The sequence below is a fragment of the Pimephales promelas genome, chromosome 22, assembly GCF_988280905.1.
Source record: "Pimephales promelas chromosome 22, fPimPro1.hap1.1, whole genome shotgun sequence".
Lineage (NCBI taxonomy): Eukaryota > Metazoa > Chordata > Actinopteri > Cypriniformes > Leuciscidae > Pimephales > Pimephales promelas.
Genome location: NC_142790.1, coordinates 26,104,277 through 26,123,654, shown reverse-complemented (window position 1 = coordinate 26,123,654; position 19,378 = coordinate 26,104,277). Strand labels below are relative to the sequence as shown.

Sequence of the window (19,378 nt, the reverse complement as noted above, 5' to 3'; positions counted from 1 at the left end):
AAATGAGGGGATATGTAAATGCAACAGCTCATAGGCATTTACCACTAGCGGTTACTGGAGGCTGAAGCAATTAACTTGCACACTCATGTCACAGCGACATGCTGACAATACAAGTCAAGAAAGTTCAGAGATTCCTCATTAGTTTATGAGATTGTTTTCTGTGCACATAATTTATGGGATTGCTTTTGTGTTTAGCACTTTAAAGTCATGAAATCAAAATCGACAATTCTTCTTTGTTTGTTTTTTGCAGTATTTATTATTTAAATGATTTATCAGAGCACGTAATTATATATATTTTTTTAATTCATGTGCCTCTTTAATCAAAATAACTTGCTCTTGCAATGTTTACGGGTGTGAAGGCGGGGCAACCTGTCACTCACATGAGAGCGACCAATAGCAAACCACAACCATCCAAACAATTCCACATGAACAAATTCCTTCCCGCACATTATTTCTTGTTCGACCAGCCATGGATATACGTCACAATAGGACTAGATAACTATCGCAACTTCAGTTTCATGTCGACTTGAAGTGAGCTTGTTTCATCAATTAAAAAAAATAAGGTCTGAATGTGGACACACTATAAAAAATTATATGATCAATAAGTTATGAAAACATGTTTTTACATAGCAATTTTTTCAGATTCATCTAATTTGATTTAATTGGTTTCATGTAATTTAAGTTGAAATGACTTAAACATCCAAGTTGATGGTACTGAAAATGTTTTTTTTGTTTTTTTTAAACAGTGCATGAGCTTTGCAACAGGTTATGCTGGATTCTTTCAGGAGGTCAGTGTCTTCACATCTCAGCGTTGCTTTCGTCCTCCCTATTAGCACTTATGAGAGAAAACATTGCTGGTGTGTCATACATCATGGTCCGTTACACTTGGCATCCTGTTGCCGTTTCGAGCCATGCAAGTCATTGCAAGCATAGAACAATGCCCAAGTCATAGGTTTGATTCCCAGGGAATGCATGATCTGATTTAAAAATACACGTATACCTTCAATGTGGTGTAAGTCACTTTGAGTTAAAAGCACATGACAAATGCATAAATGTATCTCATTCTGTATTGCAGAACACAGTTGTCAGTTCTGCTTCTTGATGCTCCGGAGATCAGCATAATGAAAACATGATGGACAGTAATATGCAGTTGCTAATGTTACTTTGGCCAAAAGAAGTCAAGGTTTATTGCAGCCATGAGACAACAACCGAACCTGTTGCTATGGTTACCACTCTGTCAATCATTCCAGTTTGCAGGTGAGTCCTGTATTACATACATGCGCACAAACAGTCATTTAGATGCAGATACTTTTATCATTCCTAAGACTTTCTGAGACATCATCTCTTAAACCAGCCGAAACTGGTTTTCTGGTTATAACTATAGTCTTCCCTTTGGTTTTAAATGTTTTTTCTTCTGTGCTAAAACCAACTATTTTGGTTAAGTTACCCATGTCTTTCAAAAAGTTAGCAGCATTTAAAGACCGTTCCATTCACTTCAATATCAAGGACATTCTCTTTCAGCCGCACTAATACATTTTTGTCTCCATTTGCTAATTTTCATTAGTAAAAGGCAGATTAATCAGGGTCGAGACCAAAAACAGCCGTCATTGCCACTAAATTCCTCGCGTGTTCAGAACATATTTGAGCTTATTCCATATAAGACTTTAATTTAAATTACAAGTCAGCACCTATACATTAAATGTATGAATAAACCTATAAATATCTTGTATATATTATTGCTCTAGCTCAAACAGAAGCATGCTAGCAAAACCAAGGTCATGGGTTCGATTCCCAGGGAACGCGTGCACCGATTAAACGTGTCTTGAATGCAATGCAAGTTGGATAAAAGCATCTGGCATATGCATAAATGTGAATATAGTTTACCTTCATTCACAGCAGTCTGATGATGAGCGTGACTGTAGTGACTGAATGAGACTCAACCCTTGAACGAGAGAGAGACCCACCGTGGTCTTTCGCTCTCTCCTGTAATGATTGATGTTGAAGTTCATTACAGTGTGTTGGATATGACCAGTGTAATAGAGCTCCATCACTCTCATCTGAGACAGCACGGCCTCCCAAAGAGAGACAAATGAGTCCCGTGCTCATTAACAAAAAAAAACCTTCTCTCTCACACACACACACACTCTCTCGCTCTCTTTAGATGATCTGCGCTGGTCATCATGGAGTCAAACGATTGTTGTCTGCTGCTGTGGGTCAGTGTCGGTCCGTCTCTTTCACAATTAGGACATATTTTTCAGGGAAGAAGGACATTGTGAGACTTTTAGTAAGCTAGAAGTACATCGGATGCACTGAATACATATTTTATAGCACAAAGGTTGTCTTGCAGTTCATGAAGAGCCTGAGAACTGAGAATCTTTCATATTATGTTTGTTTCTCATGTATAGTCGTATGGTTTGGATAAATAGTATGTTTTCACTAAATCAAATGCATCTGTGCAAAGGCTAAATGGCAAAGTTAATGTTTCATGTCAAAGTCATATGTAATATTGGCATAATTGCATGTTAAATGAAAACTTAGATCTCTGGATAATGCATGTTTGGTTTGTTTTCAGAACAGCAAAGGAATGGTCCAGAACAATAATTCTGATTTAAAGGGAAATTCACAATGATTCTTACTTCAGAAAAAATAAAAATCCATGTTCATTTTTAACACAGAAGAAGAGCAAAGACAACTTTAAAAGTCAACAACTGTTTCAAAGGAATTGAAGATTTTAGTTATGACCTGTGCATTCAAGATTAACATTTCCTGTAATTTGTAATAGCCTATCTTGAAATTGAAAAGATTCAACATATAACATATAAATAATCGATTTAATTATCATTATCATCATATAGTTTAGTAAATCAAACCATATTGTTTTGTATTATTAATTACACTTTATAATTGCATGCTAATGTTTGGTATATATATATATATATATATATATATATATATATATCAGTGAGTTGATCAATAATTAATTAATTCGTTTGCACAGATGACAAACACTGAAACACTATTTAAAAAGAATAAACGTACACACTGAATACATTTTCTCCCAATTGTATGCAACCATGTTGCACCATATTTATTGTGACGTCGATGTAAGTATATCACTCTGCCATTGTGTTCTTGAGCTTATTTATTTCCATCATCTTTTTTTTCTCACAAAGAACTGGGGGATATTCCGCCTCTGACAGAAATGCCTTTAAGAGCACATGCAAAAACTGAAACGGCCCGTTAAAATCAGACAACAAATGGCAACACATGCAAAAATTCACTAGACAGCAACTTATAAATACTTATTTTTTAAAAAAACGTCTCTTTACAGTCTCGTATAGTGCACAAGTGTGTCGCACGGACACATTTAATATTTACAAATGTACAAAATAATAAATTAAAAATAAAGAAATTTTAGGGGCGAGAAGGAAATGAACAGTGTCGACGTTGAAAAGTCGACAATACCTTAATAAGTTTCAAATATTTATAATATAATGCTTAACAGGTCATGTGTCAATACATTCAAATATTATAAACTTTAAGTCATATGTATAAACCGATGATCCGTTAAGCATTGTATAGGCCTCGAGTTTGAGTGTTACCTAAAACGTCACTGGATATCCTTACTGGAAAGGTCTCCTTTTAGGTGTGCTTCATGCATCTGTACTGCGTGACCCCTGACCTGTGTGACTGTGGCTCGTGTAGTAAATGTTCGTTTGAGGAGTTCAGGGTCACTTTGATTGAGGAGTTCATGGCCTGCTGCCCGGCTCGATCTGTTGGTGCTGACTCCGAACCGCGAACCTGTTGACGTGCACGGGGATGGGCACCACGATTTTGGGGTTCCGGACGGGCTCCCCGGATCTGTTGTTGACGTTCCCGGCTTTGATCCGTTTCCATTTGGCCCTGCGGTTCTGGAACCAGATTTTGACCTGGACCTCGCTGAGTTTGAGCGCGTGCGCAATCTGAGAGCGCTCGGTGAGGGACAGATACTTCTTACAGTGAAACTCCTTCTCGAGTTCCAGGAGCTGTTCGCTAGTGAAAGCAGTCCGTCTCCTCCGGCTCTTTCCCGCAGAGCCGCCCGGCGGTAACGCGTCCTGTGAGCCGCCTTTCAGTTTGCTTTTCTGGGCCGCTGAAGCGCAGGTGTTCCCGTCGGAGAAGCTCTCGTTCTCGCTGTCGGCCGAGCTGTCCTCCCGGTCACTGCACGCGGCCTCCGCGGACTTCAGGTCCAGCTTCTCGTCGTCGGAACTGTACAGTTTGGTTTCGCCTGAACAGAAGGACAATTATTGAGCATTACAAATATTCCGGTCAAGGGAGAAATGTAGTGTTTATGCATGTAGGCTAAAACATTTAAACCCAAATCAAACTTAATAAATGCATTACAAGTGGTGGCAAAGTGACGAAGTACAGTAAAAAGTAATTTTGACAACCTCGAATTGATTACTGATCAAGAAAATCGAGGTTAAAATAAATGGTCGTTATTGGCATTGAGGGTTCCATAAAGAACCTTTAACATCCTTGGAACGTTTGCGTTCCATAAAAGGTTATTAAAATAAATTTAAAACATGTCTCTATTAAGATCTGTTCGCTGAAAGGTTCTTTTTGGAACCAAAAATGGTTCTGGCATCACTGCGATATCAATGTGTAGAACCTTTATTTTTAAGAGTGTAGAAATTAATTCTTTAACATGAGGAAAATATTGCTCTAAAACATTAGAGTAATTGTTAATTATTTGCTTTATGGTGTAACATGCTCCATTTAAAACTTTAATTGTAGATATTATTTAATAAATATCCTGAAACATATTAAAATCCAACAATAATAAAATTCCGTCAAGGCCTGTCCACATATTCGAACCAATGACTTTAGTTTATGCATTACAAATTTAAAAGCAAATTTAATCTGTAAATTCGTTACACTTTTTTATGTTTAAGAAAAGTGTGTATAAACTCAAAATCTCGAATAGAAATGACAGTATTGGAACAATTTGAATGGGGAAAATGATATTTTTATAACATAACGATGAAGTAAAATAAACAGTGCTGAAACTTCACAGCAATTGCTATTTTGTTCGTATCGTTTGCTTTGTGATCCAGTCTGCTCAAACTCCAACTTTAAAAAATCAAATTTTGCAAACTAGCCTATTTGAAAATTGGCATAGCCTATAATTATAGCCTAATTGTTTCGAAACTCCTGTGGCGGAGGCCTGTGCCACCTGACTTCAAATCAAACGACAATGGAAGTTTCAAGCTAAAATGTGTTGATATTTATTTCAATAATTTTAAGGTCCGTTAGAACAGTAGGCCTATATTATAAAATGTCTAAAAAACGGCAGCCACAAAAACGACAGTTTTAAACCGTGAATTTTGATTCAAAAGCTACCAAAAATGTCATATCAAAAAATACATGAAAGCACATGACATGACGTTTCATGACATTTCTGACTGTTTTAATATACAGCAAGTTTTAATTGCTTGTTAATGACACTAAAGGAAGTTTTTAATGAAGTTCCACGCTATTAGAAAAAAAAGATGAGATGCTCTTTTTTCACCAAAAGAGCATCTCATCTTATCTAGAGCATCTTATCTTTCGAGGTTAAATAAAGTTATTTTATTTAGCATATTGGTTTGTTTGTTATAAAACTCAGCAGTAGCTATTTTCTGAAGAACTAGGGTAGAGGATAAAAGTTTGTTTTAGAACTTTTGGCATCAGACTGTAGAACCCTTTAGATTCTTATCAGAACTTTTATTTTAAATAAAGGCGGTTAGAACTTTTGAATCCAGCTGTCAGTGAGTTTATCTCCGGTGCTCACCTGCAACCGCCTGAAAAGTTTCCGTAAAATTTAGGAGTTCGGAGCCCTTGAGCTCGTCATGCGGGCTCTCCTGCCGGTTCATCCCCGTCCCGTCCGCGCCTAACCGGGGTCCCGGCATCTCCTGCGGGGGATAGAAACTATCTGGAGGGTCCGAGAAACTGGGCAGGGTGGTGGTGAGCGCCACCATGGAGGGCATCCCCTGACCCAAACCTGCGCAAAAAGTGTTGGTGAGACGCCCCGCGAACGATGCCAACGGTGCCAAGGGAGGGATACCCGACGGTAATGACGAATGAGACAGGGCTTGTGGAATCATAAGCGGTCGGTACGGCATAAACATCGGGTAGCCCGTGTAGAGCAGGTGGCCCGGCCGGGGCTGTGGAGTGCCAATCAAAGAATCAATGGAAAACGCCGTGCCCGTACCGCTCGGTCTCTGCATGGTGAACTGAGCGCGGTCTGGTCGTATAAATCCCGTGCACTGGCCTTCTGAGACAAATCACCCAAATGTGGTCCACAGTTATCCTGGTGGTGCTGTAGGGTCCTCGCCGTCCAACTGACTGGGACCTGATGCGTTTTTTTGTCTGGAGCTCTCAGTGTCTCAGCCTCTATTTGTCACATACTGAGACATAAACACACACACACACACACACACTCTCGCGCGCGCGTTCTCGCACCCTCTCTCTCTCTCTCTCCCTCTCTTTCTCTCGGTTATCATCAATACAAGAGGATAGAAGGGGGTGTTGCCCTGGAGACTCATCCATCTTCCTCAAATTACGCTTCATTTCCTTATTCAGTCCCTGACTTTTTAGGCCGCCTAGAGAGGGGGGGTGTAGTTTCCCAGTGGGTCAAGTCCCCTCCTCATGGAAAGCGAATGCGAGGGGACTGCGTTGACCACACCAACCCAATCAACTATTATTAATTTTGATTGATGATAAGTAATTACTTTGTATTCAAGGGAAGATATATAACAACGGTTCTTTTGTTGATTCTTTTAGAGGCCGATGGCATCGGAGTCGTGAGGGCGGAGAGGCAGATGTTTCGGCCCTCTTGTGAGTGAGAGTCTTTTCTTTTCTGTTCGGAGAAAGAGTGAATCTGGCCGACAATTATCCCCAAGAGAGAGATTTTACTGATGAAATGACGTTTGAATGTAGAGATCTGTGTGAACACTATGCTGATAAAATAGGAAGTATTACAAGATTTTGTTTTATAATTATCTTGGCCAAAAAAATGGATTTTAGATGATACAATTAAGCAATTTCTTGAAGATTTTTTTTTAAATATTTGGATCAAATATTGACAATCACAGCCATTGGGTTAAATTTTTAATTCAAACCATATATATTTCAAATAAAATGTAAACCAATTTACGCTTGCTCATCCATATTTGACCCATACGTGGGTTGAAACAACCCAACGTATTTTAGAGTGTAGGCATTTTTGTGGAAATGTTAAATAAATAAATAAATAAATAAATAAATAAAAAATCAAAAGCGTTTTCAAATAACTTCCAGTCACCAAAAGTTAGATAAGTTCGCTAAATGTAAGCTACATGCTAGCGAAAAGAAATCGTGGTTGTTCGCCTGAGGGGTAGCCATAGCAACAGCAGGCGGCGCGCGTGCTTTCCGTTGGGATCCGGGCGGAACTTCCACAAAACACAAGTAGGCCAACTGTCATTATTTATCATTATTTATTCTATATTAAAATATCGAAAGTATATCACAAAAAGTTTTGTTTAGATGGCTTACGATAGGCCTAGTTAAGGGCGGCGAAACGACAATTGGGTTACGTGAAACGATCTCAACAGATTAAACCGAAAATTAGGCTACTGACAAAAATTCCCTTAAAAAGCTTGGCCTTGTCATGGATAACAAATTACTTTAATTTCTTCGTTTGACCTGAACAAACCTGCCTTTTTGTTTATTTTTTAAAGTAAAAACTATAAATATATATGCCTATATATAGCCTAATAGCCTAGCTAGGCCTAACTTACTATTTTTACACTTGGCACAGCCATTAGGGTCTAAAGGGTTCTGTGGTTTTTATCCAAGATTTTCAGCCTTTCAATGAGACATTTCTCTTTTTTATAATCTCCGGACAGTTAGGTCATCTACATAAAAAAGACCATAAAAATGATCGTTCATAAGTTGAAAATATTAATCATGTGCATTCACGTATAGGCTAATCCATTGTGATGTGTTTAAATAGAGCCAGACAAAAAAGTGTCATGGTCTATCTCCACAGATATTCAGAGGAAAGGTCCTTGATTAATCATACAGATAATTTGGGCAATATGTAGGCTAAAGAAAATTAAGAAGGAAAAGACTTTAAGAGAAAACGAATCATATACTTTACTTAGTTGAGAATATAATTTAGATTTTAAGAGAAAAAAAATAAAAGAAAAAACAAAGAAAAGGGGTCTAAAATTGCAACCTCTGAGCGGTTTCTCTTTCCCCGCTAAGCATTAATTTAATCGGAGATCATTTTACCGTTTAAATGCCAATTCACTTCTGATGATGATTAGGCGCTATTGAGTCCTGCGGGGCGCGAGCTCTCCAACTGGCCGTCTGATTGCGCGAGGACATAAACACATCACCTCCGACTCTGATTAGCGATGGAGGACCCACAGATGCTAATTATTCTTATAATTGCAAATGACTCCATTCAGGAGCAGTGCTCTTTGATCTATTGAAACCAGACAGCGTTCTCTCTCTCTCTCGCTCTCCCTCTCTCTCTCACTCTCCCTCTCTCTCACGCTCCTGAATGGGACACAATCAGAGCCCCCCTCCTCCTCCTCTTGGTCATCGTATATAAGACTTTTATCAAAGATCTGTTCATAGACAATTGCTTTGCACCTTTGTTCTTTACATGAAGAAAAAAGAGCAAACCAACAAGGCTTTATTATCTGACACGCAATTATATCCAAATAATTTATGATCTATGTACAGTATTAGGATGGATACAGGCCAAGGTGTGGACAATTGGTAAACTTCATCCTAATCTAATATAGGGTCACATTTGGATCATATATTTTTTAAACATCACTAAATTATCATAAAGTGTCCCACTGTATTCTGATACTTTATAATAATTTATACAATTGTAGTATAATAAGTATTATTATTCACAAACAAATGTACATTGCATTGTTGCTAGTGTTTTTTATAGAGTCAAGGTGACAGGATCATTATGAGACCCTTACATTGTCCCCAATCATTCTGCGCTCTGCCTTTACTTGCTGTTTATCATTCAAGCGCATGCATGCCTCTCCATAACATAATCACATAATACTTCCACACAACTCATCTCCATAATGCTCCTCTGAAGGAAAAGCCACATGTGGCTGGATGAACCTGTGTCACTCATCTTTCAGATCGGATAACAAGTAAAAAAACAATTAAAAACCTGACGTGGTACTTAACATTTAAAAAAATCGTGTTTACATAGTTTTCATCTAGAGAATTGTAATGTTACAGCAAGATTTCCATATCATTCCTCTGAGATGATAGATCAATGAAGATGAAATCACTGGATAGGATAACGATATCAAATAAGAAAGTGCCATCCAAGCATATCTGGACATGTACCATAATGATACAGTATTGTATTGTAAGTGAAGCCTTAATTAGACATGATAGTTTAGAAAATAGTTAAGTTGATAGAATAGAATAGAATAATAGAACCTTGCTCTCTAAAAATAAACATAAATGTCAATCAATTTTTGCTAATTAAAAAAGATGGGTTGTGTCAATTGGGTTGGTTTAATTTTTTTATTACATTTTTAAACCCAATGGTTGTATTTTTAGCATTAATAAGAAATAAAATAAGAAAAGCAGCTAAAATGAATTACATAAATATAGATACAATTTTTAAAGTTTGTTTTACAAGAAAATTAAAACATTAAAGCATACAGAATGGTTTTGAATATTTTCAGAAACTCAATTTCGCATGAATTCCTACTTTGAAGAGTTCAGATTCCATCAGAGCTCTATGGCGCCCCACTGTGGAAGCTAATGAAATGGTGAAAGTGCTTCACTGCATGAACTTTATGTACTGACCTTCTGCATACACCTCCTGTTTTGTTCTTCATGAAACTCTTTAATCTTTTTTTTCCTTTCTTTTAATGCTTTAAAATATATATCAGTAAGAGTAAAACACATTTTAAATTCATCATTAAACCAAATAGGCAATTCTTGTTTTTCCTATATGTTATATGGAACATAATTCTTTTATTTTTAAACTAATGTGCCCTCATAATCTTTAATCAATATAACTTCCCCTCCCTTCTTGCAGCGATGTCTCTTCTCTTCCCTGATGATGTGTTTACTGGCGCGAGGGCGGGACAACCTGTCACTCACATGAGATCGACCAATAGCAAACCATAACCATCCAATGATTTCCCCATGTACATACGGTAATCAAGAAGACACTTCACTCGGATATATGGTCACATGATTTCACCAGGTAAGACGTTACAACAGTACTCTCTGGAAATGTAATCCTAACCCTACCCACAAGTTAACCCTAAAATCAGGGGGAAATGTAAAACTGATGTAGAAGCACCTAGCCTGTAAACTTCAAATCTGATTGGTGGATTGAAATGTTGATCCAGTGTTGCACGGTGAAATCACATTCATCATGTCACAATAGGGTAAAAAACTATTGCAACTTCCGCTTAATGCCGACTTTAAACAAAAAACTTGGTAAAGACAGGACAATTTTTCTATCATTCAGAATCACAAGGAATTAAACAAAACTCAATGACTCGATGGATTGGTTGTGTGCGTGCTTGTGTGTTCTCAGGTTTGTGGTCTCTCAGTGCATATAGTCTTTGAATGCCAGCATTATATAATTTATTAGAAAGGTTGGCAGACCCAGTTGAGGCAGCACCCGGTGCAAGCGACCCTCCAGAAACGTCCGGAGTCTGTGGCGGGCCAGGTGCTGGAGACTTCGAGGAGTTTGGCTCAGCGCAAACAGGGATTCGTAGAACTCCCGGTGTTTCTGTGACGAAACAAGATACTGAATTCATATGATCTGATATTGTACGGAGATTATTTTGAGATGAGTGACTGCTTTAAAAAGAACATTCAGTTAAACATTCAATACATTATATTTAAGAAAACATTGAAAAAAGTCATCATCTGACCTGAAACACTTCGGGAGGAACCGCTTCTACCCAGGCGTCCGTGATTTTGAGCCGGTCATAGGCGTTGAAGAGCACTTCTATTGTTCGTGGAGATGTGCAGCAATATTTCAACACCTGTGTCAGAGAATAAAGCTTTCATATTACAAGAAAAAGAAAACAGGGAAATAAAAGTCAAATATCAAATATATTGTTTATAGCTGTTTTTTATTTGAATATATTTTAAAATGTCATTTATTTCTGTGATGCGAAGCTGAATTTTCAGCATTTTTCATCCAGTGTCACATGATCCTTCAGAAATCATTCTAATATATTCTCTTAATTCATTATTATGATCAATGTTGAAATCTTATTACATTATGAATGTCTTTACTGTCCCATTTGACCAAATTTAATACATCCTTGCTAAATAAAAATATCATAAATGTTAACATCAAATATTAATAAAGTCTTGTTAATCTCTGAAAACAGATCCAAATTTAATGTTCTTCAGAAACCAACAGAATAGATCACAAGGAATCAAATGGCCAGATCTTAATAAGAATAAACCCTTTCCCAGTAAAAAAAAAAGCGTCCGAAATCGCATACTTCCCTATATAGTAGTCGAAAAACAGTGTGACAAAATAAGTATGTCCGAGTTCACAGTACTCATAAAACTGATGGCAAAATTACCCGGATGAACTACTTCGTGCGCATACGATAAACACTTTACGGTAACACTTTACAATAAGGTTCATTAGTTAACTACATTAGTTAACATTAACTAAGAATGAACAATACTTCTACAGCATTTGTTGATCTTTGTTAATGTTAATTTCAACATTTACTAATACTTATTAAAATCTTGTTAACATTAGTTAATGCACTGTGAACTAACATGAGCAAACAATGATCAGCTGTATTAACTAACGTTAACATGGTTAGTTCATGTTAGTTAATACATTAACTAATGTTTAATGAATGAACCTTATTGTAAAGTGTTACCCACTTTACTATCCCATGAGGCCACAGGAGAGGATTTATGAATAGAGGTGAAGCGGCGCAGCTGACGCTGGTTACATGATAATGACAACATGGCGAGTGTATGACCGGATTTAGTGGTTGTGAAGTAATTACTTATTCAAACTAAATACCTACTCTAGAGAGTACGCGATTTCAGACGCAGCCGGTCACAGATCAGCAGGTTTCTGTCAGTTTCCACCTGGTGCGACAGCCCCACCTGTGTTGTGGAGGTCAAAGGTGGAAAGTTGGAGTTTTGGGGGAACATTGCATGGAATAATTAACTACTTGGGCTGATGAACAGATTGAGCCCCCCTCTGGGGGATTGTGGGGAATTTCTGCAATTACTGCTAATTAATCTCCTATTAACATTTGCCTCGTTAAGACTCAGGCAATTTATTTGGCACAAGTGGGACTCATTGGATGCGTGATGTCAAGTGTTTTTAACTGTGCGGCGCTTTTGAAAGACAGAAATAAATCCATCTGAAAGTGATTATTTCTGTATTTGTGACAACTAAAGTATCATATGCTGCTTGCTGTGAACTTTAATGATGGTTTTGAGTTAATTCATTCATAGTTGAATAGAATAAATACTGTATATCCTGTGTGTTAAAGAAAACTGTAATTTACAGACTGCAGATGGATGTCTTCTTGAGACGTGGGTTCGTTCTGAACAAGTGGCAAAAAGGTTAGTTTCTCAATTTTACTGTGATAGTTATGAATAGTTTGAGTAGTCAAATTTATTTACCCTCATGCCTTTCCATGACTTTCCATGGTTTCTTTGAAAAAAAAAAAAACTTTTGTGGTTTCTTTGGTTTATTTGTTTCTTTTTTCATAATGGAGGTCTATGGTCACCACCTCAAAGAGCATGCACAGAGAAGTCCAAATTAAAAACATGACACAAAACGAGCGGTTTGTGTGAGAAAACGAACAGTATTTACAGTAACAGTACCTCTTGTAACCACAGCCACGTCCAAGTGATCTGAGGGCGCGGGCATCATATTTTGTCTTCTTCACAAAAACGATATAAATACTGTTCGTTTTCTCACACAAACCGCTCGTTTCGTGTCTAAGGCCATTAATGTGTACTTACATTTACGAGCCATTAAATCATGTTTAATTTGGACTTCTCTCTACATGCTCTTTGAGGTGGTGACCATAGACCTCCATTATATGACTGACAGACGAGAACGGTTTGACCTAAAAATATCAAAATTGAAAATACTGTGGAAACAAAGACACCTACATCTTGGATGCCCTTGAGGTGAGCTAAAACATACCAAAAATTAATTTCAAAGTGAACTATCCCTTTAAAGGGTTCCAATCTTATTAGATTGGTTCCAAATTAGGATATAAATTAACATGTAGTGTCCAGTGCTGACCTTGGGCAGAGCTCCAGGCCACACTCTGATGGACCCGTAATTGAGGAGTGCCTGAACGATCCTCTCGGGCTCATGGTCCGTCTTGTAGGCCACCACTTTCAAGATGTTATGCATTGGTGCTTCTCCACCGTAATCCATTTCGTTGACCAAGGCTTTGTTTTCAAGCAGGAGATGCACCACGTCAGGGTTGACGTTCTTACACGCCATGTGCAGTGGAGTCTGCTTGTCCGCGTCACTGACCTGCACGTCCGCCCCGGCAGAGACCAGCATGTGGCAAACACGACTGTAGCGCTCCTGAGACGAGCGGTCCTGAGGCTGGGAGCACGCGGCATTCAGAGGTGTGTTTCCTTCATCGTTTTGTATGTTTAGCGCAGCTCCGTGTCGTAAGTAGAGCTCCACGTGATCTGGGAGGCCATGGCGGGCCGCCACATGAAGGGGTGTGTCGTTCTCATCCAAGCTTTGACTGTTGATCAGAGCGCCGAACGCAAGTAGATGTTTGGCACATCTGGAAAAACATACACAAATATTACATTCTGCGTTATCTCTATAAATGTTGTTGGATATTATTTAACATCACAGTCTGCGTTGTTTACAAGTACACTCCCGGACTAAATTTTGAGGTCAGTAAGACTTTAAATGGTTTTGAAAGAAGTCAATCTTATATGCCCACACCCATGTGATACACCCTGACGAGTCTCGATTTGTGTTGAGACATTCAGAATTTGGCGTAAACAGAATGAGAACATGGATCCATCATGACTTGTTACCACTGTGCAGGATGGTGGTGGTGTAATGGTGTGGGCGATGTTTTCTTTGTCACACTTTAGGCTCCTTAGTGTCAATTGGGCATCGTTTAAATGCCACAGCCTACCTGAGCATTGTTTCTGACCATATCCATCCCTTTATGGCCACCATGTACCCATCCTCTGATGGCTATTTTCTTCAGTGTGCAACAAGATCACAATGTAGCTAATCTTAAACACCCATTGATACACCCATTTTAACACGAGCCTATAATGTTAAAGTGATATCCAGTCCAATAATGTCACTAATGTTTCTAACAGTCCATTAATGAAAGACAACGACTGTTATACATAAAAAATGGACATACAATACACATATTAGTGTTGCATTTATAAGAATACAAATAAAAATAACATATGCATAGTGCGACCTCTCTCCTAATTTTAGTAGTTTACATATGAGAAGGGCTCATCGCCCTAATTTGATTAAAAAATACAGTAAAAACAGTAATATTGTGAAATATTATTACAATTTAAAATAACGGTTTTCTATTGTCATATATTTAAATATGTAATTTATTCCTTTCATGCAAAGCTGAATTTCCAGCATCATTACTGCAGTCTTCAGTGTCACATGATCCTTCAGATATTATTCAAATATACTGATTTGCTGCTCAAAAAACATTTATTATTATCAATGTTGAAAACCGTTCAATGTTTTTGTGGAAACTGGGATACACTACCATTCAATAGTTCATATTTTATCCCCCAAAAAATGACAGCAACAGCATTGATAATGTTACAAAAGATTTCTATTTCAAATAAATACTGTTCTGTTAAACTTTCTATTCATCAACAAATCCTAATAATGTATACGTTTACTCACAACTACCGATACATATACATCGATAGATCCATAATTAATAATTGAGCTGCAATATTAGAATCAGCGTATGATTTCTGAAGGATCATGTGACATGTGAGTAATGATGCTGAAAATTCAGCTTTGATCACAGGAATAAATTCCATTTGAAAATATATTAAAATAGAAATATATTTCTTCTTACAAAAACAAACAAACAAACTTTTGAGCGGTGGTATACCTTCATTTCAAGAGTCAATCTGACAGACATTTGAAATGGTGAAGTTCACCACAGGATTTCCTGTAATCACAGCACTGAACAAGCACTTACTCAAGGGAATCGAGTTCAGTGCACACGTGCAGGGGCATCAGCCCGTCTTCATTGGCTGCGTTGGCATTGGCTCTGTACTGCAGCAACAGCTTGGCACACTCGGGCTGGCACTCCTCACAGGCCTCATGCAGGGCAGTGGTGCCCCCAGGTGCCAGGTCCACTCGAGCGCCCCTCACGAGGAGATGCCGCAGACATTCGGTGAAACCTCGGCCAGCGGTGATGTGCAGTGGTGTGGTGAGCTCTTGTTCATACGTCAATGACCACAGTCCTGAACAATAGAGCACGGTTATGAGATTATCTTATTGCAGTTAGTTTATAATTTAGATGGGGAAATCAACGATTTTTGCTCAGTTTGTGTGGATGCCAACCAAAGTGACAAGGCTAAAATCAAGGGAAGTGGCATAAAGACTCTTTAGGCTTTTTTGGTGCATTGTTTTGACTCATTTTTACATTACATTTGCATTTCAAAAGTTTGTGGTCGGTAACATTTCTCAATGTTTTTGTCTCTTCTGTTCACCAAGGCTGCATTTATCTGATCAAAAATACAGTAAAACGGTAATATTGTGAAATATTATTACTATTTAAACATTTTCAATCTGAATATATTATAAAATGTCATTTATTCCTGTGATCAAAGCTACATTTTCAGGATCTTCAGTGTCACATGATCCTTCATAAATCATTCTAATACGCTGATTTACTGAGATTTTGACAATTAATAATAATGTTTCTTATTATTATCAATGTTGAAAACAGTTTTTGCTGCTTAATTTTTTATGGAAACCATTTTATGAGAACATTTGAAACAGAAATCTTTAAAATTATACATATCTTTACTAATAAAAGTATTAATTTATTTTTAAAACATCTTACTGAACCAAACGTTTAAATGGTACTTTTTTCGGTATATGTTCAATCTGAACAATAATTCTATAATTATCCAAAGCAATTTCTATTGCATTTGTTTTATTTAGGTGTTTGATGACATTCCAGATCCATTGTAACTGTAACATCGCACACAGTGCTGTAGGTTTATCTGAATTCACTCATTTACTGTTAACAGAATGCTAAATGAGTCAAACACCAACATCCAACATACTGCCTGACACTTAACAGTGTGTTCTTATAGATTAATAAGTTAGCAGATGCCATGATGCACATGAGCAGACAATCTTGTTCAGTTTCATTACTTGCTAAATGACAATGCGGACAGTCAGTTTATAATGTAACACACCAAGAAAAGTTTGTCTCCCATGCAATACATTTTTTCTGATCAGTATTTTATCAAGTTTCAAGGGAACGCGCATAAACACAAACTCATAAAAGGACTCCGAAGCAACCTCAAAGACACAGTCGGGGTGGTGCAATAAGAAGAGAGCAATCTATGTGAAACCGGAACACATAGGGGAACAAATAACTGTGACAGCAGGCGAGTCTGACGTGGAAATACTGGAAATGAAGATGCGCTTTAGAGTGGCAAAGTTTAAGCGCTAGTCTATTTGCACAGGAATGTATACACTGCTGTGATACTTAGGTAGACACAATGCATGACAGAATGATCTTTGAGAACAGAAAGGATTTTATTTTATCCACACTATATTCTACTGCTATATACTGTCCTATTAATTAATTCTGGGTGGTCAGGTTTTTAGATTTCAAAATTATTTATAAGATTATTTTAACGCAGGAGGTCTAAAAGTGCGCTAATCTAACCCGTCCTACTCGACCCGCTCTGAGCGGGATTCAAGCCCGGGTCTACAAGGCGGGTGCGCTAACAAAGAAGCTAAAGACCTCAGCCTAGCATCAGACGCTAGCGTGCCTCTTGAGGCCAGGGGAGTGAGGTTTACACGCTCAGCTCTCACTGGCGTACGTCTGTTGCACTAAAACGCATTCAGAATTACCAGTGTGAAGTTACTCTTAACCCAGGGTTAAAAATGGCCTCAACCTGGGGTTAAAAATTACATTTAAATCAGTTTTATAAGCTACATATAGTGTGAAATGCCTATTTATGCCATTAAAGTCACTGAGAAACTGGACTTGAGAGCAATTTACTTTGTTCAATATCATTTTACTTGCTATCACTAACAAAAAAAAAAAAAGTAAAACTTACTTAATTTTTTGCATGTTTTCACAGATTTTTAAATTGCAATTGAGAAAAATCTACCAAAATAAAATTAGTTCACATAAAACAAAAAAGTTCACACTGATTTTACTCAGTTTTTCTAAGGCAAATGGTTACACAAAATGAATGTATTTATTTATAGTTAACAATAATATTCAGTTTTGGTCAAATGTTCAACAATTGTGTTGTTTTAAAGTAACTAAACTAAACAAACTAAACCAAACTAAACTAAACAAGCAGCAAGAGGCCCATTGCATAGAAACATCATATAAACACCAAACATAATTTCATTGTGTGTCCCTGTAACATACTTAGCCCTCTGTAGTTGAACCTGAAGTTCTTCCACTCCTCTATGTTGCTGGTGTCATATGTGGCATCGATGAGATAAGCGTATTCTGGGTCATCAATGATACCGATAATGGTGATGTCATCGCCGACCAGAAGCGCATTCCAAAACTGGAGGATACACCCTGACGCTTGAGCCGTTGCGATCACGTCGCTCCGATATTTCTTTTGTTTGCGAAATTTAATCTTTGGCCCCATGTGTGAGGTAAAGCAAGGAGCCGTTACGAATCCAGCTTCTTCTTCACGGTTGTGAGGGGATTTTCAGCCTGGGCACAATGTTATCGATGTTTGCCCTGAATATGTTTGGTTAGTCTGCTGCCTGTTTTTAGAAAGGGGCTATTTTAAGGACGCCTGGCATGACCTTTAGAACGCTCCAGAAACCCGAGGCTGTCTGGCCAAACTGAGAAGTAATCAGTTCAAGTAATCGTGACAATGGAAACAGATCGCTTGGGGGCAACCGAAATACTCTAAGCTCTAGTAGACAAATGCAAAGTTGAGCTTGACAACAACTTGCGCAAAGTTGAGCTCGGTTGCACAACAGCTTGTTCTTACCTCTCACTTTTCCACTTGGGACGTAGCGCATGGCTCCTCCCTGTGGCTGGATGAGCAGGTCTGAAGGAAAGCCTTTGGAGAAAAGCTCTTTCACGGCCGCTACGTTTCCAGTATACAGGGCATTTTGAACAACAAGGTCTCGGCACACCATCGGAGGGTTTCCCACGGTCTGCCTGGAAGACGTCCCTCTGTCCCGGGCTTCTTTCCTCAGCAGATACCCACTGAGAACCGGGGCAGCCAGTCTCATCTGGTGCCGCTCCTGCTCTGAAGAGCGCAGAGAGCTTGGATTATACATGGGAGTCTTCACACTGAAAGGCCTGGGATCTTTCAAATGGCCTTCTGCTCGGAGGGCTTGTTTTGACATCTGAGTTGGAACTTGGCCACATGTGCATCGAGGCTATTTTTAGTGTCACATGGGCGGGACATAACTTTACAGATTATGTTCGGTATGTAAAAGGCAGTGACTCATTGTTTATATCTAAACAGCCGTTTACCAGCAGGTCAGCTCTGCCTTGTTAGTATTTTAAGATCAATCAGAATCAATATATACACTCTTGGGTGTTTCATATATATATATATATATATATATATATATACTGTATATACATACATATATATATTCATAAATTATGAAGCGAGAGACATTAAAACATTTGAATTCATTTCTATCTATCTATCTATCTATCTATCTATCTATCTATCTATCTATCTATCTATCTATCTATCTATCTATCTATCTATCTATCTATCTATCTATCTATCTATCTATCTATCTATCTAATCAGTGTGTCTGTCTGTCTGTCTATCTATATATCTGCCTGTCTGTCTGACTATCTATCTGTCTGTCTATCTATCCATATCTATCTATCTATCTATCTATCTATCTATCTATCTATCTATCTATCTATCGATCTATCGATCTATCGATCTATCTATCTATCTATCTATCTATCTATCTATCTATCTATCTATCTATCTATCTATCTATCTATCTATCTATCTATCTATCTATCTATCTATCTATCTATCTAATCAGTGTGTCTGTCTGTCTGTCTATCTATATATCTGCCTGTCTGTCTGACTATCTATCTGTCTG

The 19,378-nt window shown here is 37.9% G+C and overlaps 2 protein-coding genes across 2 annotated transcripts; both read right to left on the bottom strand.

The window, feature by feature from the left end:
* Positions 1 to 3,043: 3,043 nt before the first annotated feature.
* On the bottom strand, positions 3,044 to 6,468 carry gbx1 (gastrulation brain homeobox 1). Its single transcript, XM_039684938.2, has 2 exons — positions 5,810 to 6,468; positions 3,044 to 4,264 (listed from the first exon to the last, which is right to left on the bottom strand). The coding sequence occupies exons 1-2, from the start codon at positions 6,243 to 6,245 to the stop codon at positions 3,750 to 3,752; spliced, it is 951 nt and encodes a 316-aa protein (XP_039540872.1). The 5' UTR covers positions 6,246 to 6,468; the 3' UTR covers positions 3,044 to 3,749.
* Positions 6,469 to 9,511: 3,043 nt separating this feature from the next.
* asb10 (ankyrin repeat and SOCS box containing 10) lies at positions 9,512 to 18,580 on the bottom strand. Its single transcript, XM_039684472.2, has 5 exons — positions 18,283 to 18,580; positions 15,264 to 15,531; positions 13,328 to 13,832; positions 10,950 to 11,063; positions 9,512 to 10,804 (listed from the first exon to the last, which is right to left on the bottom strand). The coding sequence occupies exons 1-5, from the start codon at positions 18,575 to 18,577 to the stop codon at positions 10,619 to 10,621; spliced, it is 1,368 nt and encodes a 455-aa protein (XP_039540406.2). The 5' UTR covers positions 18,578 to 18,580; the 3' UTR covers positions 9,512 to 10,618.
* Between the last annotated feature and the right edge of the window lie 798 nt (positions 18,581 to 19,378).